General features: G+C 36.8%; 1 protein-coding gene across 3 annotated transcripts in view; it reads right to left on the reverse strand.

The window, feature by feature from the left end:
- Positions 1-26,031, reverse strand: part of pcsk5 (proprotein convertase subtilisin/kexin type 5) — a 76,035-nt gene that overhangs the window by 11,814 nt on the left and 38,190 nt on the right. For 2 of the 3 annotated variants that reach the window (XM_015378778.1, XM_015378776.1), the window contains exons 6-15: positions 22,943-23,031; positions 21,893-22,065; positions 19,234-19,446; positions 18,263-18,363; positions 11,734-11,837; positions 8,089-8,206; positions 4,679-4,870; positions 3,054-3,190; positions 2,514-2,627; positions 1,873-1,975 (exon numbers count right to left, since the gene is read on the reverse strand). In XM_015378778.1, coding sequence (XP_015234264.1) covers positions 1,873-1,975; positions 2,514-2,627; positions 3,054-3,190; positions 4,679-4,870; positions 8,089-8,206; positions 11,734-11,837; positions 18,263-18,363; positions 19,234-19,446; positions 21,893-22,065; positions 22,943-23,031 — 1,344 coding nt within the window. The remainder of the gene's footprint in view (positions 1-1,872; positions 1,976-2,513; positions 2,628-3,053; positions 3,191-4,678; positions 4,871-8,088; positions 8,207-11,733; positions 11,838-18,262; positions 18,364-19,233; positions 19,447-21,892; positions 22,066-22,942; positions 23,032-26,031) is intronic. The other variant, XM_015378777.1, reaches the window with a different exon arrangement.

Genomic DNA, 26,031 nt, shown 5'->3' on the forward strand with positions numbered 1-26,031 from the left:
TATATATATATATATATATATATATATATATATATATATATATATATATATATATATATATAATCTTAGCCAATGTTGCGTTCAAAAACACAATTTCAAATGGAGATAAATACAAGCTTGAAATTCTGGATCAAGAATAATATAAATCAGTGAAAGTAATTTTTAGAAAGTGACGTGTTTTTTTTTTTCAAATGGAATAAGCTATAATGTCTGGAAATGGTTTTTTAGTGACTTAATCCAGCCAGGAAAATAATAAACTCCAATTCCAGACGTTTCCCTTCTGCGTAAACACCCCAGTAGTTACTTAGCAACTCCACAATGCAACACAATAGCTTGTATTAACTATTTACTTTTCAAAAATAACCAACATTTCTTTTAAGAAGCACTGCAGGTTGGCGAAGTTCTGCAAAGGGGATATGTATTTGAGAACCACTGACTTGGCGAGTTTTGCTACACAGGTTGCGGCATTAAAGCCCATGATCTGTTTCTCATCATAGTTTCTACAGATCTATGGTTTAACAATAAACATGAATGACATCACTGCAGTGTTTATGAGCTACAATAACTTCTAAGTAAAAAGAAATGACCAGTTTGTCATTTACTATATAATAAAATATGCTTCATTTACTCAATAAGTTCCTATCCTTCTCCTTTTTCTCTGGATTAGTTTTGAAACTACCTTATTTTCACGACTATAAGGCGCATATAAATGTCTTTTTTTTCCCTGAAAATGTTCGGGGCGCCCTATAGTGCGGTGCACCCTATGTGTGTTGTTACTGCAGATGTTGTTGAGACCAACATGAGAACGTTAAAGGGGGAAGTGTGGGCGTGGATTGTGTATAAAAGAACAGGTATGTGCTTTATGCAGAACATTGTTGTCTTAACAACCCTGAAAATGGCAGAGAGACACACCCATGAAGCACAGTTTAAACTGAAGGCTATCAGCTACGCAGAGGAACATGGAAATCGAGCAGCCGCGAGAGAATTTAAGATTAATGAATCGATGGTTTACAAGTGAAGGAAGATGGAAAACAAACTCAGACAGGTGAAGAAGACGCAGCTGAGTTTCGGATGTGAAAAAACAAGGTGAAACAAATGAACGCTCTGCTTGCTGTTATTGCGGGAGGTCTGACAAAGGAACTTCAACCTCTCGACATCGGTGTGAACCGGCCGTTCAAAGTAAGGCTGCGAGCGGCGTGGGACCGATGGATGACCGACGGAGACCACAATTTCACGAAAAGTGGAAGGCAGCGCTGGGCAAGTAACGCCACAGTTTGCGGATGGATTGCAGATGCTTGGGCTAACGTGTCTGCTGGCACTGTTGTTCGAGCTTTTGCAAAAGCCGGCATCATTTCCGAGGAGCCGCACGGCACTGAAATTGACTCTGACAGCAAAGAAGGGGAAATTGGCATATATGATTTAGCACAGCTGTTTAATTCAGAAACAGAGGATGATGACTTTGATGGGTTTGATTAATACTTTATAATAAATACATGAATAAAGCACAATCATACTCAGTTTTGCTCCCGCTCTATTTTTAAATACGCAGTAGACATATAAAACCTGCGCCCTATAATCCGGTGCGCCTTATGTGTGTGTTAAATACAGTAATGGCACACATAACTGAGACTGCGCCTTTTAGTATGGTGCACCTTATGGTCGTGAAAATACGGTACATATTCTTTTAATAATAGTTCGCCTTAAAAATCCTAATCTTGGAAACAATTTGTACAACTAGTGGGTTTCTATGTATTTTACCGACATATCTTTAAAGAAAACATTAACATAATCTTCTTTTTTTTTTTCTACAGTGTCCTGTCTGGCAAGGTGGCAATAAGAATAACATAACATAATCTTCTAAACAAGACAAACCTGGTGTTGTTCTTGAACTTGAGGAAGTAGTGGAGGCAGTTATTGCAGTGGTGTGGTCCGGGACCCTCACAGGCATTGTTGCTGCATTCAGGATCACAGGGACCTGAAACAGATCGTATGAAACTCATCAGAGATAATCAATAACACTTGAAGTGGCATTAAAAATACTAACTGAATGTTAAATAATCAATTTTAGCCCCTTAAACTAAAGAAATTCCCCTTTTAGGTTGTTAATGGAGAAGGACTGACATCAGAAGGCTGATATTTTAGGCTGACATTACTGTTTTTTTTTTATGTTCTCGTATCGGGATCAGCCGATACGTGCAAGTGTCCACCACTACATTATTGAATTCAGCAACAAGAGACTGCAAAACACATGTTTGCTCTCTAAATTTGCTATCCATTGTTAATTTTTTTGTTAGATTTATTTAGAAAATGTTTCTTTTTTGTTTAATTTGTCTTTGTAACATTTTTTTATGACTGTGTCCTTTTTTTATCTTGTAAATCGAAGAAGAAAAAGCAGAGTTGGCTTAAAACATTTGCAGCACTTATTAGGGAGCAATTAGTCGATATCCAGCCAACATGCATGTAATTTTCTCTGAGGTGAAGCTAATATGCATGTATCTAGATTTATCATTTACCATTGTACTCCTCTTCAACTGGCTGCTGATCACCTGCGTTGCGAGGCTTTGGCTGTGTGGAGTACGGATGGACAGCGGTGCCATACAGCACCAGAGACCACTCCTTCAACTTTCCTGTGAAAAATAGACAAGTTCTCTGTCCTTTTTAGCCAAGGTAGAAATATACATCTGTACAAGTTTTTAAAGACAAATTTTAACACTGGTCCTGGAATGTATGTATACAAAAAGAGTTAACAGATTGATGATTGTTGAATCCTGGAAATCGTGCAAAAAGCTGAAAATCTTCACTTATTTTTACTCCAAGCTCAAAAGAAAATATGTGATAGCTAATTAATTTTATTGTTATTCAAGAGGGAAAGTAACTAAATGAAATGAATTCATTTAATGAAACAATAATACGTGATTTGATTAGATGTGCTACAGCAAAGTAAAGTGCTTCCTACTAATGCTCCAATCACTGCTAATGTTTTTTTTTAAACATTCTGTTGAGTCAACCAAACGGATCCTTTTAAAAACCGTTAATAGCAGTGCAGTTTTTACCAGGCACTTTCTGGCTGCGGAGTTGAGAGGGTGAGTCGTAGATCTCCAGGATCCAGTCGCCTTCTGCTGGCTCTCCCCAGCAGTGGGTGGTCATAAATTCCCAGTTCTTAAAGCCCTCCATGGAGTGATCAAACAACCTGAACATCAAAAATACAAACCCAGACAGGGACACACACCCCAGAGATTCTAGTCAGATCACTAATAAACTGAAGTGGTGCAACTAGCAGAGCAATTTGGACAAATCAGCCTCAGAACAATATAATTACAGCCTCTAATAAACACTAACTGAGCAGTGGATTTCTGCAATCTATCTGGAAGGAGGGAATTTAGTTGTAACAATCAGGATGTGTAACCTTTCATTTAAAACTAGAGTGTCCTAAATGCTAAATGGTAGATCAATCAATAAATTCCAAGGACAAAATAATACACTCTCTGCCTTAACTGTATGGAGCTAAATGTTTAATTAATCCACAATATTGTTGGAAATTAAAAAAGGTCACAGGTAGTCCTGAAGATGCCAAAATCCAACAATTAAACTGTGGCGTATATGCAAGAAGCACAGAGGCGGTCCATTGCCTTCTAATGGAAAATAATCTGAGGGAACATATCATCATGCTTTAAAACTCTTGACCCAGCTGTAAGTTCTTAATTAACAACATGTGTAACTTTAAAAACAGGACTGAGCCTCCGCTGGCTGCAAACAGGCAGATGATGCAGAGGGTGGGGTCAGGATTACAAAGCTAAGCTGTGGAAAATAATTAGAGTTAAAAAAAAAGAATAAGAATTGTGACTTGAACAAACAGCTGATGCCACCTGTTTACATAATTGTTTCTCTTTTCCTTGTGGTTTTGTCTTAATTAGGCAAAAGTGATGTAGAATGGTTGTGATAAGCTAAATTATTTATATTAGATAATTGCCTGAATAATAGACTATTTTTAAGATGGATTTGTTCCAGGACAGACTGATACTCTTTGTAAATACTGAAGCGTCATCTCAGGGCATCAGCCAGGAAGTTAAATATTAGCCAGTACTGTGTTTTCCCAATGAAAAAATGACCTTTATCGTACTGATGATAAGCTACGGAGGAACTTATGGAAAACACTGTTGATAATTTGGAGCGGCCAGCAAAATACAAATGAGTGGCCAAACCTGAGAATCTGTTTGGAATGGACCAAACTGTTTGCAGAAATGTATGAAAACCTCTTTATCTAAAGAATGTTAAGAATATTCTTGATATTCTGTCATATATTAAACAGAAAATGTTTTTGCATTCTTGACTGACCCTAAAAAAGCAAAAGCCAGTTAGGTTTAATCTCAGGCAGTAAGAAAGAAAAAAAGAACGGGTTTTATAGAGGGTGAATACATGGTTTCAAATATCCCATTATAAAATATAATCTACAATGTCCATATATCAAGTTTTCTTAAATTGTTTAAGAGACAAAATTATAAGCTTATTCTATTGTCTAATGTTATACATTTTCCGATGGATGGAGGCATTTGGACTCATTCAAAGACGCCAAGACAGCAGCTATTAAAACGCACAGTAATCCTTTCCACTCTGCTATTTTTTTTTTTTTTTGCAAGGCCAAGACGTGTTACCAATCACAGCTCCTTCGGTTCTCTACCTGTTGGCGAGCAGCTGAGACTTGGTTCCTGATGGTGAGGTCAGGTTGATTGACAGGTCCCCACGACGAGGGTGTGTGATTGTAATGCGTACGACCACATGCTCCAATGAGACCACTTTGAGGTTGGGGTTGTTCGAACATCCAGTCGCCTTGTAGACAGAGCGAACCAGATGCTCCGGACGGATGGTTCTGCTGGACAGGAAGGAGAGAAAATACCAAAAGAAGCATATGAGCGAATTGAAGGTTTAAATATAATGAAAGAAGACAATTGGATAAGAAGATACATAAAATGAAGAGTTATTTGGGTTCTTAATCCGTTATACATCAGGTTGAGTGGTAAGAAGAGGCAGAGACCTTCCCACTGACAAAACTAGGGTTTTATAACCTGTGGCTCCAGAGCCGCAATTGGCTCTCTGGACTCGATATGGAGCCAACTAATGGTTTTAAACACAGTATAACAAAAGTAACATTCTAACAAGCTTCAGCAGTTTTTTTTAAAGAACATTTAAATAAGATTTCTTCAAAAAAAAGCATTAAAAAAACAGAAATATATTCCTTGTCATTAGCTTAAAAACTGTTTATTTTTTAGCATTAAATAATATCGTATTGAACAAAATCCAAAAATCTTCATGGTTGTCCTTATTTTAAAAACTAAAGAAACAGAAAATAAACTGGTTTTGAATTTTCATTCAAACTCCATAAAATACTTTTAATTTTGTTTGTTTACTGTAACAGTAGGGCAGACTAGGGACAGACAGTGAAAATTAGCTTAACCTCTAAATATTATAATTTTTTTTTTGGTATTTGTCTATACAAACATTAGATAAATTCATAAAGAGGCCGTTCCTGCTGAGTTGTATTGAATTCTTCCGTCATTCTAGACCTCATCAGCATCCTGCATCTTCACTTCTACTGCATCCATCTCCTCCTCTTTAGAGCAACCACTGAGGCTTGGGGAGTTTTAAAAAATTAGTTACAAAAATAGATTTTTCTACACATATCTGTAAGCCTGTTTTCATTTGTGTTTCAGTATATTAATACTCTATTCAGCTAAGAACTCTGTTAACTCCCAATACATTTAGTCATTTACAGTCATCAGCCATCTTTGGTCCAACTTAGCAAAATCACCAACACCTCATTAAAAACTTTTCCATTCCTGAATCCACATCCTGTCAAAAAGCTGCACATGATAAGATAAAGAGGATTATTTGCTCAGTCTGCTCTGCGCCACTCAGCAGCAGAACCTCTTCTGAATAGCAAAGACAGATATTTAAAGGCTGCTTTAATAACATCACTGGTATGATCTAATACCACAGCAACACCAAAACAACAGGGAGAACAAGAAAAGAAAACAAAAAACATCATCTTACCAGATATGGGTATTTTCATGCAGTCACTGTACAAGAACTCCCGGTGTGAGTTTGATGAAGATAAACTAAGTTCATTCGCTGATTTATATTGTCCCTGAAATGTGTTGTACTATCTTGTATTATAGATCATTTAACCAAATTCCTTCTGGTCAGAGAAACAATCACAGAATGACATGCTTACAGACGAGTGTAGATATTTTTATTTTAATCAATAATCTCTCGGAGATAAGCCGATAAAGATCTCTGGTTGTTAAAAAGATGAAGCGGGGCACATTGACGGTCGGTTCGAAGGGTAAATGAGACCCAGCAGTTTATATGAGATCAAGACATATTAAAGATTCTTTGATATTAACCATGAATGACATCAAATATAAATATCTATGACTTCAAAATAACACCTTATATATGAATTAGTCCTAAAAATGAGAATTTATGAAGAAAAAAAAAAACATTAAAGCACAACGTAAAAAAAAAAAAAGAAAAAAGAAAAAGTTAGATTTTTTTCTTCTTCAAACTCAAGTCACCAGAAAGATGGTAAGTCCTACTTATGGAACCAAAAATGAAAATGAAAATGAAAGTACAAATTAATAACAAACAGTGAACATTTAAAGCATTACACTTGGAGCAGACTCCTTCAAACCAACAACCATCTCTTACAGTGTCTGTCTGGGGAGTCTGGAGCCTTCAAACAGCTCTGGCCTGTCTATTACACAGCTCAGATCACTGAGGGACCAAGCAGAGCAGATGCACAGCTGATTACTACCAGCTTGATTGCACAAAGATCATGACTTTGGCTCCAAGCAGAATGCACAGGGTCAACTGCAGAGCAGCACAGCTAAAGGAGTCTGGAGGGTCCAGCCATTAGTTGAAGGAACACACTGTAGAGGTGACATCTGCTCTGACTCCGTCTACATTTTCCTCCTAAAAATAAAATCTTCCAAACAACTTTGCAAATAGATACTCTACTCATTAAAAAAATAAAACAACAAAAAATAATTCTTCAGCTTGAGAAGAATCCTTAGAGTTGTTTGTTCTTTAATCTGGTTAAAGAAAATCAATTTTTTTATTGTTTCTGTCAACCACTCCTGGATAGAGATCCAGCAACAATTCAAGCACCTCTAAGTGTTAAACAACAAGACAGAGCAGAAGTTGGTGGGGTTAGTGACAGAATTGCTTAACTCATTTGAAACTATGGCAGAAATTCTTCCCTTTAACTGCAAAAGGTTCAAGATCCCTGCAAGTCTTAGGCTTTATATAGACCCTATATTTAGAGACTTGTGCAATGAAGCAGAAGAGGCAGAATTACACCGATAATGCTGAACTTTCTGGCCACAGAGGCTTTGACTGAAAGCAAACCAGTCCTGGGCCCCGAGTTCAGCCAGTCAGTTTAATACAGCACAGCGCTCAGGCTTCCAGCTGCATCAAGAATAACAAGCTGTGAAGCCCTGGCTCCGTCTGTGTAAGAGTGTGTGTGCATAGTAAAGGTCTTATGTGAGAACCACCCTGCCAGAACTAATGCTTGGCCCCTATCAAGGTACAGCTTGCACAACCGTGCTCTAAAACACATGCCGGCGCAAAACACTGGAGACAGAAAAAATTAGGAAAGACTGTACAGCTGAGAGAAAATGGAACAGACTGAAACGGGGAGAGGGGAAGGGGGTTTATGAGCAAGCACATGATAAAAACAGTTCTCCTTTATGAGGCGAACATATTTGATGGGGATGCACGGATATGAACAAATCTGATGTTAATATTACTAATACTTAGCTAAATTATATTGTACCGGCATATATTTTTCTTTGATCACCATGAGAACATAGTCACACGGTGACAGGGTTTCTTTGCTTCCTGCACTGCATCACTTTCCTGTCACATGCCCAAACAAACATTGATTAAACCATCCATTAAACAGCGGAATTTAACATCTATCATTTTGTAAAAATGGACACAGACTATGAAGGTCAAAATGTTGGCTATCACAAACAATCTTTTAATGTTTCTTATCAACTTTTTCTCCACCCGATTGTGATTACGCTGTACCTGATTTGTCTGTCGGCAGTCTCCACGCAGACGTGTTGGGCGGGGACCTGCTTCCATTGCTCCGCCTCCTTCACCATTGCCTCAGCATCCATTAGGCCAAAGCCGTACAGGTGGCTGACTGCAGAAACAAGGAAATGCCGCGCTGTGGTCATCTCTGTTGTTTGTTTTTTTTGGTCCTATATCTATGAACTAATCATGAGAACGTATGGAGACAGAATAAACAGACACATAAGGAAAACGTGACTGCAAAGATCCTCCTCCTCCTTTTTATTACCTTTCATTCTTTTGTCACCGTAAGCTTAATATATCATTTGACTGCAAAGCATTAATACATGTTACATAACATTAGCCAAATGCTGCATATAAACAGTCCTTTATTGCACACATTAATTAAGTGATGACTGGGTTTTAAAATATTTTGCAGATATTTTTCATTCCAGTGTTAGATAACAAAAATGCAAGGTTATTTTTTTTCAAACCTTCTCCCTGCAGACTCTCTGATATAAACATTAGATTGGTCAAACAATATTTATGATACTTAAAAAAATAAAACTACAAATTAACTGATTGTAACACATGATACAGTATGGATTCCTTTCATTCATCTACCCCCCCGCTTGTTCTGTCACTTGGAAAATCTCCAGGCACATGGAGTCTACTGCCTGGCTGACCCTTAGTTCCCACTCTCCTGGTTTCTCTCCAACATACACACACTCATCTCTCTCTCTCTCTCTCTCCCTCTCACACACACACATTCAGGTATGCGTTAAACATGCACTGAAAGTTACAAAACAGCACCCACCACACGGACCCTGACAGATGGCAGCTGGCGGCAAACCACTTAGCAAGCAGGAGCTGAACCTTTGGAGAAACCTTCAAGGCCTTTTATCTCACCGAATAACGGTTGTTGTAAATAATAACTGGTGTGAGGTTGTTAAAGACAATAACAAAAAAAACTCAACAGTAAGTGTATTAAGAAGAACAAAGACTGATGGCCTAAAATCATGTGAATCTTGTTTTTCTAAGGGTTTCATTATATTATTTATCCATCAACACTTTTTGCCAGCCTGACAAGGTGACCTTTATTAAATTGCAGACAGCAGATTTCTTCCTGAAGGATCGAAGTTTTCATTTTGCAGCTTGGTCATGCCCACTCCTTTGTTCACCGCGCTCTTGATGGTTGACTCATTAACACTGACATCAGCAATTTAGAAGTTATCCGTCCTTGGCTACCTTGTGGGCATTTGGCTCCTAAAGTAATTTTCTTCATTGATCTTATCTCAACTGAGAATGTTCTCAAACTGCCTTTATTTGTAAACATCCCATCTTATTACTTTGTCGGATGAAAACTCTTTCGAGAATTTTTTTTGTACAGTTTTATGTTTTGGGCTTAATCTACAGTTTTCATGTTTTTATTTAAAGGTAAAAAGGACTCATGAAATGAAACTGTTTTCAGTAGCAGTGTTTCTGTTAACCATCAAATTGTATAAACATATTTGTGAAATAGAAACTCTGTAATTTGGACAAAACTCATGTTTTTCCATATTAGGTATTTACACTTCGGTGAGGTGGTTTTTCAGTCGCATTGAAATTAACAAATTTTACAAAACTGCAATGGAAACAATCCTGGCATCACACAAGTCACGTGGTCTGCAACTGGACCTTACTGCCTTGTAAAATGACTAAGAAGTTAAAGGTGATTGTGTGACATATGAATTCATGAGGAGGCTATTTTTACATTTACCGTATATTTTGGACTATATGTTGCAGTTGTTTTCTTTTAATGCTTTGGCCGGGGTTGTTACCTATGCTGCAGAACGATTTATAAATGAAAAATATACCAGTAAATTCCCAATTAGTTTACCATAATAAAACTATTTTATGTGACAGAGTCGCTCCATGTTTTAATTGGAATATATACTTGAGTGTCTCTGCAGTTAAAGTCTAATGCAACCTATCTATGGTTTATTTTTATTTATAATGGATATAGCGGCTGGTGAAAATTATAGTCTGGAAAATGCCATAGTTCACCACCATGAGTGTTTTGAGCAAAAACAGTCAATCAGCACCAGGAGGAGCATCTTAGCGATGCGAATCACGTCTTTGTTTGTGCGGTACACACCCGTGCTCTGCGGTGATTGCTGCTGTTCAATCTAAAAAATGCCGGTGTGCTGCAGCTGTGCATCAATGTAAAAGAGATGGTGCTGTTTAGTCCCTGTTTTTAGAATGTGCTGCAGCCATAGCAGGCTTCACCATGAGGGAAGAGCTGTGGCACAGTGAGAAGAAACTGAGATTTGTTGTTCAAATTTTCAGGCGAAGTCTGCATTTTGCTCAGAACTCCTGAATGCAGCTTTACTGCGGACGAATTGACCTCTGTGGTTATTTTTGTTGTTGTCTGTTTTGCATTTACTATCAACAATGGAAATTTGAACTGAAACTTAAATTGCTTATAAACCTAAAAAAAAGTATTAGTCAGCATAGCAGAAGAGACAATTTTTAAAACAGAATACCAAAGTATTTTCCAAAAATCTTTGATTAATTAAATATTCCACTCTGCACAGTAGAAATAAAAAATAAAAAATCAGCAGGTTTAAGTTTGTGTTTCCAATACATTTAGGCTGATGATACGGTTTCCAATCTTGCTGGAATGAGTGTTGGTTGGTTAAGATATATATTAAAGGAATGTGTGTCACCTTTAAGGTCCAGGTCTGGGCAGTGAACTCGAATAGGGATCGACATTTTGGAATTCATAGCATTCTATTTTAAGACATTGCACAATTTGTTAATATTCAAAGATCATCTTACCATCTGAAAATGACATTTCATTGTTCTTTTTGTTCCCAAATATAGACAGATATTTATTAGCCAATTAGATCAGAAACTGGAGGAAGCAATTAGTTTACTTTTCAAACTTAAACATCCTGCTTTATACACGGTAGTAAAATTTCTAAGCAACTATTTGAATGGTAGCCTAGTCAATTCTGTAGGAGCAGACAAAAATTCACAATATACATGAGGTGTAGTGGCTATAACCCTTACAAAGTTGACTTTTCTTGGCATTTCCAAGAAGGAATTGCTGGCCACCTGACTTATCTGGGGATGAAATTATGTATGATGCAGTAGGAGTGCTATTTTTTATATCTCACTTTTGTCAGGCACCGAAATGCTAGAGCGCAAGAAGGTAATGGTGGGATTATATAAACATTTAGGCTGTGCCCGAACGTCTGTCCTAATCACTATACAGGGCACTATGTAGTAGTTACACCATTTTAAATGAGTGTCCGAACGTTTAGTGGATGCAAAAGTAGTGGACTTTAAATTTCCCACAATGCACCTTGAGAAGTAGTGATCATCCATGTTCACTAGATGAGTAGATAGATCCCAGAATTCTTTGTGAGAGCTCTCTTCACAAAGCATTGTGGGATTTGTTGTGACAGCAGCCTCCTGTTGGGTGCAAATAAAGATGGTGCAAGTACCGTGCACGGAGGCAGAGTCAAGTGACCATGCAACGGTCAGTTAACTGAGTTCACTATACAGTCCACTATATAGTCCCGCTCTATATAATGACTGAGGGATTTAGGGGTTAGGGCGGATGTTTGGACACAGCCTTAGACTTTCATGTGTGTGTGTTTTTTGTGCATATACCATTGTAACCAGCACCGTTAGTCTTCCAGTCAGGAGCACTAAGATGTCCGGCTCTCGAGGTCTTTACAATGATGTGCTGAACGTCTCTCCAAGTTAATAAAGGACTAAAAAAAGAAATAAGCAATAGTTAACCACTGTATATACTATACAAAGATGTCACATATGAGATGGTAAAAAAAAGGCTAATTAGAAGAGAAAACATGGGTTTGTAAGAAGTCTTCATTAGCATATCTATAGAGGGAGGGAAAACATTTAAAAAACGTCATGGTAACGGTGAAAACTTATACTAACATGGAGATAAAGGGGCAGACTGAGCATTAGAATGTGGAGACTTATCCTGAAATTGATGAGTAAATTTAGAAAACGTTATAGAGGGAAAAATTATAAGATGAACAGAGGTTCAAGATAAAAGAGTATAGAAACAAATCTCACAAAAACCTGGCTGCAATATCAAAGCATTAGGTAAAGAGACCTGTCATAGTGAAAATGGTGGATTAGATTAGAGAGCCTACATGAAGACTGCCTGTTTTTTTTTTTTTTAGATCTCACGTGAGAGCTATTACCAGATAGCAGCCATGTGTCTGAAGTCGTTTGATGCCCAAACAGGAGATTAAAGGCAAAAAACAGGAAGAAGTGGGTCACCAAGTTTCATGGGATTCCCTTCAATCTCATATGTTTGCCAGATGCTCCATTCCCTCCCTCGTGTCACTCCCTCAACATCTGAGGCCCTCCACATTTTTCCAGTTCTCCAAAGCTCTAGAAGAAGCTGTCATACTACGCTTATAGACCAAAATTTGGGTTTTGAAAGCTATAAAACTTGACAATTCTCCAATTCTATAAATTGGAGAGGGAAAACAAAGAAATAACAGACCATTTCCCCCCTTAAAAGCTCATAAAAAAAGCAGGTATGTTGAAAAAAAACAAATGCTTCCAACAGTTAGAAACTATGAGGTGTTTGCATCATTGATTTTCTGTAAAAATTTATTTTTTTGTGATAAACTAAAGAAACAGCAATCAAACCAGGATTTTTCCTTAAGGGATTTATTAGAATTTTAATGCTGGAATAACTGCTAGAGTTTAAAAATGAAGTGTTTTTAGTTTCATTCTTTTGCACAGCTGCAATCTGATTACCATATATTTGATGAGAAAAAATAAATGTGACTTTTGAGCTCGGTTGTTTGTTAAAAGTTGACTTTATAAACAAAAATCTGATCTAATCTCTATAGAAGTAACAAAGACTTGCCTAAAGGAAAAATCTGATATAATACACTCTCTCTGCTCTAAATTAATCAACGTCTCACTAGTGTTCTCACTATTATTAAATCCATGAGGTTATTCAACATCTAGAGCACAACTGGCCTGAAATAAAATGTCAAGTGCAGAATAAATAAAGGGTGGTAGCACAGATAAGTCCTGAAAGAAGTCAGAATAATTAATGTTTGGATCAATATTAATAGGCTAAGCTGCCACTGCGTAATTATGGTTCCATTAAAGTTTTATGGTCATTAATTAAAAGTGACTTTGGCATTGCTATCTAGGCCATGACTGCCTTCCAATAAACAAGCCAAAACTAATTAATGGAGGAGCTCGCAGACAGCGGGAATCAGCAGCAAATAAGTCTGATATACGTTTCTCTGCTTCTCTAAAGTGTAATTATGGATGGAAAGAAAGCTAGAATGCATGAAACTAGGTAGGTGCAGTCTGCTTACAGAGGATTCCCATCCAACTAGCACTGGTGAATATGCTTTTTCAATTCTAAAACGTGTTTCTGTGGCTCCAGAGAAATGGAAAAATACATTTATTTTTATTTAAAATGGTTCCTTCATATCTTTTTCATTTTTTTCCATGCTTCTTTTTCCTTGATTTTAGACTTCAGGGTAGCTTTCCTATTCTTACATTACAGAAGGGCAGAGATGCTCCTGTAAAATGTATAGTATTGAATCCTGCCCACAAAATACAATGATGTCAGGAGGAGAGAAGGAGTATGTGTGTTTTTTATGTGTTTTAACCACCAAGCTTCCTAGCTGGATAGAGGTTCCAGTTCACACTAAGCCAACATTTTCTACACAGAGCGGTCTTGCCCCTTTGCGCACTTGATCCACACTTGAGCTGAGCGCACATCAAAGTGAATATGCAGTGGAGTGAATTGCCCACAATTCATTGTTGCATGTGATGTTTTAAGTGAAAGGGCAGATGATCCAGTTTGTTTTGCCTTGAAGTTTGATAATGATGAAAATATAATTCCATGATAATCATCCAGATTATCGGATAGTTTGTTCTCTAAATTGATATTCAATGGATAACTTTTTTCCACCCAGCTCCAGAAATCATTTGCAAAACAAAAAAAAAGTGCATTTTCAATAAAGATTAGTGTGTTAGTTCAGTTAAAGATTAATTAGATGTTACTGGTAATTTTTAGAATATTTTCCGAAACTAAATAAACTTAACCTTAGATATATTAATATATGTCAAGCAATTACTCAGCCGTTCAATGCAAAGAATCAAGGTCCCCATGTTTAATCTCATCACATCTTCCTAACCTTCGAAAAAGGAAATAGAAATATTTATGACATACTTGTTATAGATGCAATATTTTTTCAGTAAAACATTTTCTATTTAATTATTACAAATAAGGATCTTGTGTAGAAGAATATCCACATTAAGTGAAGGTGAGTCTCAATATTTATTTTAAATTTATTAAATAACCCATTTCAGAAACTATGCTGGTAAAAAAAAAATTAAAGTATAGATTTAAATACCAAGTAGATCTTTTTTTTTATTTTATTTTTTTTTTTCATAAGAAATTACTGTTTTATGGATATATCTTCTGAAGTATTCAGGTGTTACGCAAAGCATTTCAAACTTTGAATAGTCACAACGATTTTACATCGACAGTCTAACCTGGCACTTCTGATTATCAAACATAAACATTCATTGGAAGTAGTCACACATTCTTAAAATGTTTCTTTAATGAGTTTTAGATCATTCTTCTATCTTAAAACAATCAAAAATGAACTATAAGTAAAACATGCCATGAAATGTCTGGATTACCTAAGATTCCTTTATTTTCATTTTCTTTCTTCTAGCCATTTGATCCAATGAGACTTATTCTCCGACAGGTTTTCATGTATATATTCTAAAGTCTATTTTTATATCCTTTCCTTATTTGAGAAATGTCTTGTACACAGCTAACATTTTTTTTTGAATTTTACACGTTTATTGTGAAAATTAAAAAAAAGCTTGTTTTCAGGTCTTATTACCCAATAATTCATATTTTACTTTAAGACCAACTTCACAATAAACACAAGAAAACCTGGTTGTGACAAATATAACCTGATGCTTATTTTAACATAAACCATCACTTTATGGCCCAGTTGTTGCTGAATGTTTACAATTTGGAAAAACTTTCCATATAGGAAGAAAGCTAAAAACACAATAATAACAGATATATTTTTTAATAATGAATGGAATTCACAAACTTTGTTTTGATCCTTACTCAAAGTCCATAATAGCTCTGCTTTTATTGTAGGCGTAACAAACATTATCTAGAGATTTGGTGCTACTGGTGCTTTTTTTGACATCGGAGATGGCTGTAGTGGGAGGAACAGAACTGAGAAATAGCTGCTGCTTCTTTGTAACTTGATTTTGGTTCTTTGTTTTTCACTCTATTTACGTCTGACTCTACAGCTTTGATTGCCATCATGCCAAGCTTGAATTACTTCTTGCTCAAAATAAGCCATTCCTCATATACATTCCCTGGTTCTGTTTTTAGTCATGCAGAAAACTCATGGCTGGATGGCCAATTTTCATTGAATTTACTCTTCCCCATGTTGTCCAGATAAAAAGTTATTGGCGCATCACCCCAAGGTCTGTTTGCAACATTGTTTTTATTGGTTCTGCTGTCAGGATGGAACTAATAATGGTTCCAGCTAAGCTGTTTGGTCAATGTCCAAATATGTATGTGAATTTTTATTATTAATTACAAAAATAAAATGCTATTTATGAATTGGTGACCATTTTAAGACCTATGAAAGACTGATTTAAGACATTTTAATACCAATTAAGGCCTTATTTCAATATTGAAGAATTCAATGCCTTTTAAGACTTTTTAAGGATCCGCAGGAACCCTGAATAAAGGTGATATGACATTTTTGATATTTCAATATACATTAGGCTCTGGTTATAGCATTTGTCACAGATTGAGGTTCAGTGATTTTATGGAGTTTTATGTGATATGAAAAGTGAATTTTTCTAAGATTTTACAAGGAGGAGTTGGATAAACATGGCAAAATAACTGTCAAAAGTTTGTATGGGCAAAAAAGCTGGGGTCTTCTTAGCAGTCATTCTGAGGCTTTTAATGGCAAAACTGAAATTAGGTTGTATCGACCAAAAGTAGGAAATTAATCTAAAGATGAATTGGATGTAAGGCCGTATTATCCAGCCTTGCATCCAAACAACAGGCGCTTATCAAACGGTTTCCGTCAGCACATAGGTTTCTGAACCCAGGACAGTGAGCTTAAGCTCTGCAGGCCTTGATTAAGGTCAGTTAATGTCAAAATTCATTATTCAACCACTAAAAAAAAAGAGAGTCTGGGGGAAAATGCCTCTATGGGAAATCAAAACCACTGCTGACCAAAAGGAAGCTTAAGACTCTCCTCACAATTTCCCCCCAAAAAAATCCTGATGATCTCCAAGACTCTTGGGAAAATATCCTGTGGACAGATGAACTTTATCATTATCTCACATTTCAATTGCCTGAATTTTTCTGAGGATTTGAGAAAAAGAACATAACACCAACACCAAACACTGTTTTGGCAGTTTGATGCTCTGGGCCTGCTTGAAAACCTCAAGAACTTTCTAGAACTGTTTAAACCATGAATACTCCACTCCACAAAAACCATGCAGCAATCAACTGAACCATCATCACTGTATAATCTGAAGCTTATTAGCAACTCCATTTCTGAATGGCAAAGATTTATAAGTTATTCTGTTTTTTTTTTAAGGAACTCATATTTCAGAGCCAGGTTGCTTTGGAGTGCTTTTTACTTAAAAAAAATAATAATAACATATTAAACTTTTTGCATTCACTCTTATCTTTATCTCATTCTAAAAATATTTTGCTGATCTAAAACAAACTTTGAAAATAAAAAAAATTAAAAATAAATGAACACTGATTAAATCTATTTCCAGCACTGAACTTTGCTTTTTTTTTTGTCTGTGCTGCTCTATAATAAAACAACAGGAAGAAAAAAAAAAAAACCTAAAACTAACAGAGTGAAAGTCATTAAGGAAAGAAGCTGGTTTCCCTCAGAGGATTAGCAAACAGTATTGTTGAAAGCCACAAAAAAGTTGAAAGCAAGCAGAGAAGAAACCATGTGTGATAATCTTGTTGAGAAAACGGGCTTAGGAGCCCGGCACTGCCTGGAAACAGAGAATATTTTCTGTTCGGAGGATTTGGATTGGATTATCCAGGTTAATCGACGTGACCTCAGTTATCTGAGCTGCTCAACATGTGATGATGAGCCTAATTCACAGTCTCTGCACTTGCATTGCTCTGTTGTCAATTCATGAATTTATTACAATATTGCAACCCAGAATGGATTTAAGCGAAGAACCAGCGAGCATTTATAGATCTTTTGAAAGAAAGGGGGGTTCTGAAAGATAGGGAAGGGATTACAGCAAGACATTGAAATAGGGTGAAAAAAATTAATTTTTAATTTAAGGATTAAAATATTGTTCATATTTTAATCCTTAAAATATGAACACATTTATAAATGTGTCCAAAACTATCCACCATGTCTCCAGGTCGTTATAGAATAAAAAAAGAACAGTTTCTGGAGATGAAACTTTTTCCAGGTGTAAAAGTTTACATTTTTCCAATCGACTGCCTTCTTTTAAACTGTCTGCTCAGGTTTTAATCAGAGTTAAAGGGTAGTCGACAAAGCCAAAAGCCTCATCATTTAAATTTCTGCTGCAAACAATCAAAATGCTAATGAGCTATCCACCTGCCTCAGGATCCCAGTGCATGTATTCGTAATATACCACCAGGGAGTGCGAGGAAAATCCAGGCTAAGACTTCTAACAGTTTGTATACACTGCAGCTAAATGTGGCTGTCGCTTCACAATAGAGATTTAATCCTGTTAAAGCACTTCAAAAGATAACCATTGAGTAAGCAGGATGAAAAAATCAGGAAAAGCTGCTAAAAACTTGTTGCGTACAGCACAAACTTTTCCATAGAGCTTTTCTTTACTTTCAGGCATAAACATCTAGTTAAGAAATCTGCTAAAGAGCACGAGTTCAAAGGGATGCTTCATCAATTTCAATAATCAAGAGAACACGAATGGCTAATTATTTTCCACCTTCACACCATTGATAAAACAAAGACAGCTCCTCCAAGTGATTAAGTGCATTTCAACTGTTGACAATGTGAAGCATCACGTGTTTCTCTTATAGATCGGTAAGAAAAGAGGACAAGAAGGCTTTAGAGGCTAGTGCCGGGACAAAGGGATGAGGTTAAGTGGATCTTACTTTGCTTCCAGGGCCAGAGCAATGATGGCAGCTGCCATGGGAGCCGAGGCCGATGTCCCTGTGTGACTGTCTGTGCATCGGTGTCTCAGGTCTGTTGTGATCTGAGGACAGAAGAGCATGAAACATTAAAAAGAAGAAGAAAAAATAAATGCAGAGCAAAGAAAGAAAAGGATACAAAAAGAAAGGATGTAGTGCAGATAGAATTGAAAAAAACTAATTTCAGAGAATGGTGGAGAGATACCACAGTAACAACAGGCATAGCAGGAAACAAAGAGACAGACTAAAGACAAGATGGAGATTTAAACACACCTGAGGCCTCTCAGACACATTCCAGCAATGATACGAAATGCACACCTCACATTTATTATGAGAGAAACAAAAAGGCCCATTGTATTAAGCAATGGGTAATAAAAGTTCAAATAAGAGCTGTAATAATTGCTTTGATTGCGCAGACTTTAAACAGCCATCAAGTTACACAGCTTGACATCCAGTCAGCCAAGAAAAGCTTGACTAACTTCCAGCCTGAGTCCTCATCAGAAGGAGCTTCTCTGGACTGAAAAGTTTGAGGGTTTATCTAAACACATAGAAACTGCACTTTACGAGCTGCTCTAGGCAGGCCTAAGATTATGGCACATGAGCTTCTATTGTTCAAAGATTTTTGTGGAGCATAGTGTGTGTGTGTGTGTGTGTGTGTGTGTGTGTGTGTGGCATCAGTGTGAGGAATGTGGCAAGAAGCTGATAAACAAGCCAGCCCTACATGGTCAGACTTTTCTGTTATCCCAGTGCTGTGGTTGAAAGATGTCAGACAAGATCATAGCGCTTTAACCAACTCTTAGGCATTCATGGATGTCTATGCATGTCTGAAGTGGTTTATCTGAACAGAATGCATACAAAACTTCCTTTAAAAGAAAAAAAAAGAAAAGGAAAAAAAAACATATTTGAGACAAACATAAAGCCGTTTTGAAACTAACAATCTTTCGGTCGTAGTTCTCCCCACTGCTGTACGTAGTGGTCAGGGTGGAAGAGCATTCCTCCAGGTACCAGGGCTTTCGTCCGCTCTCAGCCGTGCTGGAAATGGAGATGGTGTAGATGGAGTTGGTGTAACCATCGCAGGAGCAGTGGTCTCTGCTGCGCCCACCATTTCCAGAAGCCCACACAAAGATAGAGCCACGGCCCTTTCTTCCCTGAAAAAAAAGAAATAGATTTTAGTTATCTTTTCGTTATTTTCCGTTACCATTTTTTATTTTTTTTACAACTGAAATCACAGAGCAAAAAATGCATAAGGATACTAATGCCTAATAACACATCAGTATACAGTCAAACAGTAACTTAAATCCTTAGCAGTTAAGAATCATTTTAATGTTTAAATCAGTCGTTTCTTTACAAAAGTCCTCATTACAAATACCTCATTATGAGGCTCTCATTTAAAACCTGCGTTATTACAAATATAAAAAAAGAATAAAGTCTAAATGTATCAAGGTGCCATTTTTTTCTCATCAATTCCCATGTAGAATGGATCTCATTATTCCTCTGAGACTATTTGCATCCACGCCTTGCATTACTAGGTGTAATCCAAGGTGTTGGATGCAGTGGGTGGAGGCTGGACTTTAGATCAGTAAGGTATGTTGTCTGGAGAGAAGAATCATGCTTCTCTCAGCTAATCCAACAGTCGAGTCTGGTTTTGGCAGGAAACTCTCTGCCTAACTGGATTTTGTTGAGTCTAAGATTCAAACAGGATTATGACGTAGGGCCATTGTTCAGGTGTTTGAATATTGATTCTGCAGCATTTAGAGACATTGCGAACACTTTCCTGCTCTAAAGTGTGTCATAACACTTTTAAAGGGGCTCTTCCTGGTTGAGACCAGCCTGATCCTCTGTTCCAACGGTGTATGATCCCAGAGTTCCTATACGACTGAACCTTTAAGCATTCCCAAAAGAGCGGAAATTGTTTCAGCTGCAAAGGGTGAATGACATATTAAATACTATGGATTAAGAATGAGATTATACTGAAGTTAATGTTTGAAGGCAGAAGAACAAATACATTTGGAAATAGAGTGCATGTAAGAAAAAATACTGAAAATATTCTCTAGGTGTTCAGAACTTCCTTCAGATGAACAAAAAATAACAACTTGTACTCTGAATAATTTTCTACTGATTGAGACCAAATCTAATAGAAATTCAATTTAATCTTAACCTCAAACATAAAGATTGTGTGAGGTGCTTAGGATGATGAACGCAACGTCAGACAAGGAGTTAGTGAGGAAAAAAAAAAAACGATCAGACTAACTGAGACTGAAATTCACACCAACTGTTTCAACACACTAAACACACAGACTCTAATACGCTGTAATAAAGGGTAGAATGGAGTTTTTCAAGAGAAGGCTTCTGTCAGACAGCGATAAGCGCTTGAAGCCCCTCTGCAAGTGAGGGAGGATCAGTTGGGAGCAAACGCTGGCAGATGAGAGTGATGGAGAGTACTTTTATAAGCAGTTAACAAAAGAAAAGGGATAATACACAAAAAGGGATGGGGGGGAGTGACGGAGGCAGGAGGATAATTAAACATTATATAAACAAGGCACAGAGAAGGTAAGATCTGCTTAAATCACGTCTTACTTTTCAAACCTCAGCTCTGAGCAAACTGTCTCCTCAGAGTGCCGCTCGTGTCAACGTCACAAAACAAGCGCACCACTTTCACTCATCTTCACTATCAAAGCTTAATGGGGACACGGGGACAGATAGGACTACCCAGCTCCAACAGCTGAATGGCCATCTTTCTCACCTCTGTCATTTTCAAACCCCAGCAGAAACATGGGTGTTAGTAATGCTCACTATCTTTACAGGTCACTTTTTTCCTTTTTTGTCCCCACTTTTGACTTTTTTTCCATAGCTTTCTGCGTTTTCAGCCGGAAAATACAGAAAATAACTTCAAGTTTTATAAAAACACTGCAAAAAATGGATAACTAAATTTTTTTTTTTTTTTTTTTTTTTATCTGTGTATTTTTCTTGAACTGATGAGGTAATTGAGACACTTTGCCAATGGAACAATACAATTTACATCAAGAATAAGAAACAACTATTGCATTGTTTTATTTACTAAGAGTATATTATCTAAATATCTTATTTTAAGAGTAAAAAATGCCATTCCATAAGCAAATGCTCTTATTTACCTGCTCAAATGAAAGGTAAATAAAGTAAATTTAAGAACTTTTACTTATTTCTGGATAATTTTTCCAGCGAATCGTTAACTCAACTGCCTCACTACCAGAGTATTTGCTTCATAAAGTTAAACCTGGCTAAAGCAAATCGCTTATGAAATGTAGTCATTTCAAGTTTCCCACTCAACTCAAACAATTCAACAGAGCAACACTGTGTTTGCACACAAAACAGGTAATAAATATGTAAAAAAAAAAAAAAAAACTATATGTTAATAAACAAGCATTACATTGAGAAGTCAGGAGGCTTGTAGAAAATGACTACAGATGAATCTGATAAAAACTGTACAGGTAAAAAAAGTGTTTATATCACTTTTGACCACATAAATGCTTAAGTCCAGTTCTTTGGCTAATTAACAGAGGAAGTGTTAAATAGTACATATATTTGCATGTAAAAAGCAATTGGAAATGCGCCCACCATGCGGATGCCGTTCTCAAATGCCTGCCTGGCCAGAGATGCTGGTCCATCCACAGTCTTCCCATCATCATCGGGTCCCCAGCTGGCGCTGTAAATGTCAATGTGCTGCGGGTTGAGGCTCAGAGACCTGGCCTCAACCATGTCTGTTACATCTCCATCCAGCATTCGGACACCTGACGTATAACCAGGAAACAAAAGGACAACAGCTCATCATTTCGGCCAGAAAATTTGTGATACATTTTACAGGGCAGCTGAATCAAAAACAGGCAAACTTTTCAAGTCTTTCTGAGTTACACTTTTCCCCCAGGAAAATACGAATGAAACAAGCACTGGATTTATACAACAAGGTCCTTAAAAACATTTTTAGATCATCTGGTGAAGCACTTTTAAGAACACAAAACAGTAGAGGTTAACACCTCTGTAAGATTTAGTAGATCTGTTAGGCTGTGAGAGGTGATGTCCTGCAGCTGCTATATAACTTTTTGCTCATTTATACAGTTCTGAAAAAATCCCTTTACTGAAATACTGCAGGTGGATTATAATATATTTACCCTGATTTACAAATTGATCAGTATGAGCAAAAAACATTGAGATTTCAGCAACTCTCAATAGCTTTCTAGTAAAAACCCTCAGAAATTACTAACAGTCCTCGTAAAGATAGACACAAAAATCATCAAAATAATGGTTGTTGTAAAGTGAGCTTTAAAAATGTTGTTTATCTCTGTCTGTTCAAACAAACTTACCTATAGGTCAAAAAAATAAACAGTAATTCAACAGTATTTGAACAGTTTCGTGTTCCTTGTTGGGCTGTCTCTGTATCCCAAAATATTGTCCAACAAATGTATTCTTTTTTAATAATTTTTTTTTGGTTTATGAAGGATGAAAAAAAAAACATTTAAAAAAAGATATAAATGTGTTAAATAAGGCTCGGAAACTATATCAATATGCGATGTAAAATATTAAAGAAAATATCTGAAACATGCAAAACATGCAAAGTAACCATTGCACATAAAATCCACAGTTTAAATATAAAGTTAAGAAACGACTAACCTCCTATTCTGGCATTGTAGGCGATTCCCACAATGCAGTGGGAGTTGTTTGCAGCCGCAGCTACTTCACCTGCACAACGTGTGCCGTGTCTGAGGACAGAGCAGGAATAAACAGCTTATCATTGCACAGTTTCAAACACACTCAGTTGATGCAGAAACTTACAGAAGTACATGTAAACAGCAGCAGGAGAACATGCACTATGTTTATATTAATGTAAACGAAAAGCACACAGAATATCTTCCAATATCCCTGTTTTGATATTTTCTAAGCGCAATGAAGGCGCCGTTGCTCCCGCTGGCCCACAGACAGACAAAGATAGATTAAACAATGTCTAAAAGTAATAATTATAACACGTGCGTGAGAGGGTTACATTCCTTGAGTAACTGCGGTGGTGACAATCGACCTAGGTCAGCGACCATGACACAAACACGGCGTGTTTGTGTCTGCTGCCTCCTCCAAAAGGCCACTTCCTAGATCTACACAAATACACACACCTCCTGCAGAGAACATCTGCATCACACATCATACACACACCCACACACAAACACACACATATTAAGTCCCGGTATCCTTATGGGGACTTTCTATTGATTTCTATTCATTTTGCAGTTATTTCTATTGCCTAACCAAGACACTCATACCCAATCCTGAACCTAACCTGAGCTCCATTCACACTTTAGACCTATAAGCCCCCACAATGTAACACATTCATGGGAATTTGACCTTAGATTGTTCCCACAAGGTGACAAACCCTTGGCCACACACACACAGAGCCAAGAAATAAGGAGATATTTTTGACTAGAGTGAAAAATATTACACAAATGTTACACAACATAGAATCCTCACTTAAGGCTAATATTAAAGCACAATTTAAAGTTCTAGAACAATTATGGAAATCTGCTCCAGCAATTCAGTGAACATGTCCTCCACCATGGCTGGTAGAGCTCTATAGTGTGGAGTGAATTTTGTTCCATTGTTGTTGCAAGAAAAGAACATGTTCAGCAAACTGAATTGCAAGCCAAAAAAATGCAATCCAGAAAACAAAACAAACTTTGAAAAATGTTTTGAGTTTCACTTTCCATGGAACAGCAGATATATATATATTTTTTTGCACGGATTGCAACTTTTTTAAATTTTTTACTTCAATTTACAAAATGTGATTTTTCTTGTGAGTGTGGTGACGCAAAATTAACTCCACACAGTTTGTCTCCAATAGCAATGAGAAAAATTTTAAGATTTCTTTCAATCTTCTGAGATAGTGGAGAGGGGCTAGTTTAAATTAGCCAACCCTCCAGACTTAATCAAGTTGTTGAAAACATGTATAGGGAGAGCTCAAATCTGCCAATTTTTTTATATATTAAAGCAAATTTAAATTAACTTTATTAAGCCTCAGCTGCAGGTACTTCAAGAGAACCTCTACTTTTAAAGGTTGTTGCTGGTAGATTCAGCATCTTAATACAACAGGTGTTTTTATACAAAAATACAAGAGCTCTAAAATATTTAATCAATGTTCCTCAGAGAAGGCCAATATGCCCCACATTTAGATACATATGGCGATAGCATCACCGCAGCAATGAGCTTCATCTGCTATTTTCATGATGTGAAGATGGCGATTTCCACATCATGACCGCTCCTAAGCACAACCCTGCTCACATTTCCAGCTGTGAGAGCACATCTCTCCAGCAGAAGAAACCCAGCTGTGAAATGCATGTGTGAACAGCATCTGCAGGGAAACGTTCAAGCAAACCGCAGATTCACCTGAAAATCTGTCAAAGTGTGAAAAACACTTTATGCTGCCGTTACTTCTGCAAGCTACATCAGCCATTTGAGGAGTTTTTATTTCATTTATATTATATTTGACTTTTATTTATTTTCTCAGACCAGCTTTTATCCTCAATAAGACTCTTAAAAACATCTTCAAACTGTTCATCCCTGAATATTAAAGTCTGACAAATAAAGTGGCTATAAATCAGTATTAGGGGTGTTTTAGTATAGTCAATGAGCCAAACTGCAGTTTCCCTGTTCTTTACCCTCCATTCCTTTCGCATCACTGCAGTAATCCAAAAATGTGTTTGTTTGGCCTCTTTCCTTTTCTTAGTTCTTGTGTCTTTATTTTCCACTGTCTGTGTTGCACAACCAGCAGCTACTCTCTAATAGGTCTTAGGCCAAAGTCATAACATCTCTGAGGCCAAGAAGAACTATTTAGAAGCCCTATAAAAAAAACCTTTATTGTCCTCTGGACCCTAAATCAAACAGATGTCTGTTCATAATTTCATAGATTCCAAAAAAACGACTGAGGGCACACATCTGCAGATTTGCTCGGAGCTGCACTGGTTTTAAATCATACAAAAAGTATAAAGAAGAAGAAATTAAACTTCATCATTATCTTGTTAGGAAGTTCAGTAAACTTTGGTTTTTAATCAAGTCCACCTAGTAAAGAAAAAAACATATTTTATGCAATTTATAAGAGTAGTGTAGCCAATGTGCCAAGTTAAAGTACATTAAACTAAGAAGACCGTTATTACAGCTGTAGATGGCAATTACATTTTAAAGCAATCTGTGCTTGGTTGATTGTTTCTCTGCAGCAAGAATGATTCAATGCAATAAATACGAATCAATGGAAAGCCTGTTTATCAGTCCTTAACTAATGTCACACTCAGAAAGAAAATACATTTGGAAAAAAACACATCACAAAAATTCCTACATTACTATTTCAGTTTGTGAAATATTAATATTGCAAAAGACTAATTTTGGGAATATGATTTTCCTGATATATCTTAAATGTCATGAACTTTAATTTCTAATGCCAATGCAATATTTAGCCAGTTGGACGGTGGTTCACAGCAACAGTTTCTCACTGCAGTCACAATGCACAAGTGAGGAAGAGAATATTACACATTTCAACTAATATCATATGGCAAAGTTACCAATATTGTTGCTATTGCATTTTTTCTTGTATCTTGCAGCCCTAATCTAAAATACGCATTGAGTCCTTTTTGAATTTCCCACATTACCTCGACTTCTGCCAAGGCAAACCGGCTTTTTTTCAAAGAGGTGTCACAACTCTTAGCGACCCCCTGTGGTGTTGG

The sequence above is a fragment of the Cyprinodon variegatus genome, unplaced genomic scaffold (genome assembly GCF_000732505.1).
Source record: "Cyprinodon variegatus isolate N-32 unplaced genomic scaffold, C_variegatus-1.0 Scaffold178, whole genome shotgun sequence".
Taxonomy (NCBI): Eukaryota; Metazoa; Chordata; class Actinopteri; order Cyprinodontiformes; family Cyprinodontidae; genus Cyprinodon; species Cyprinodon variegatus.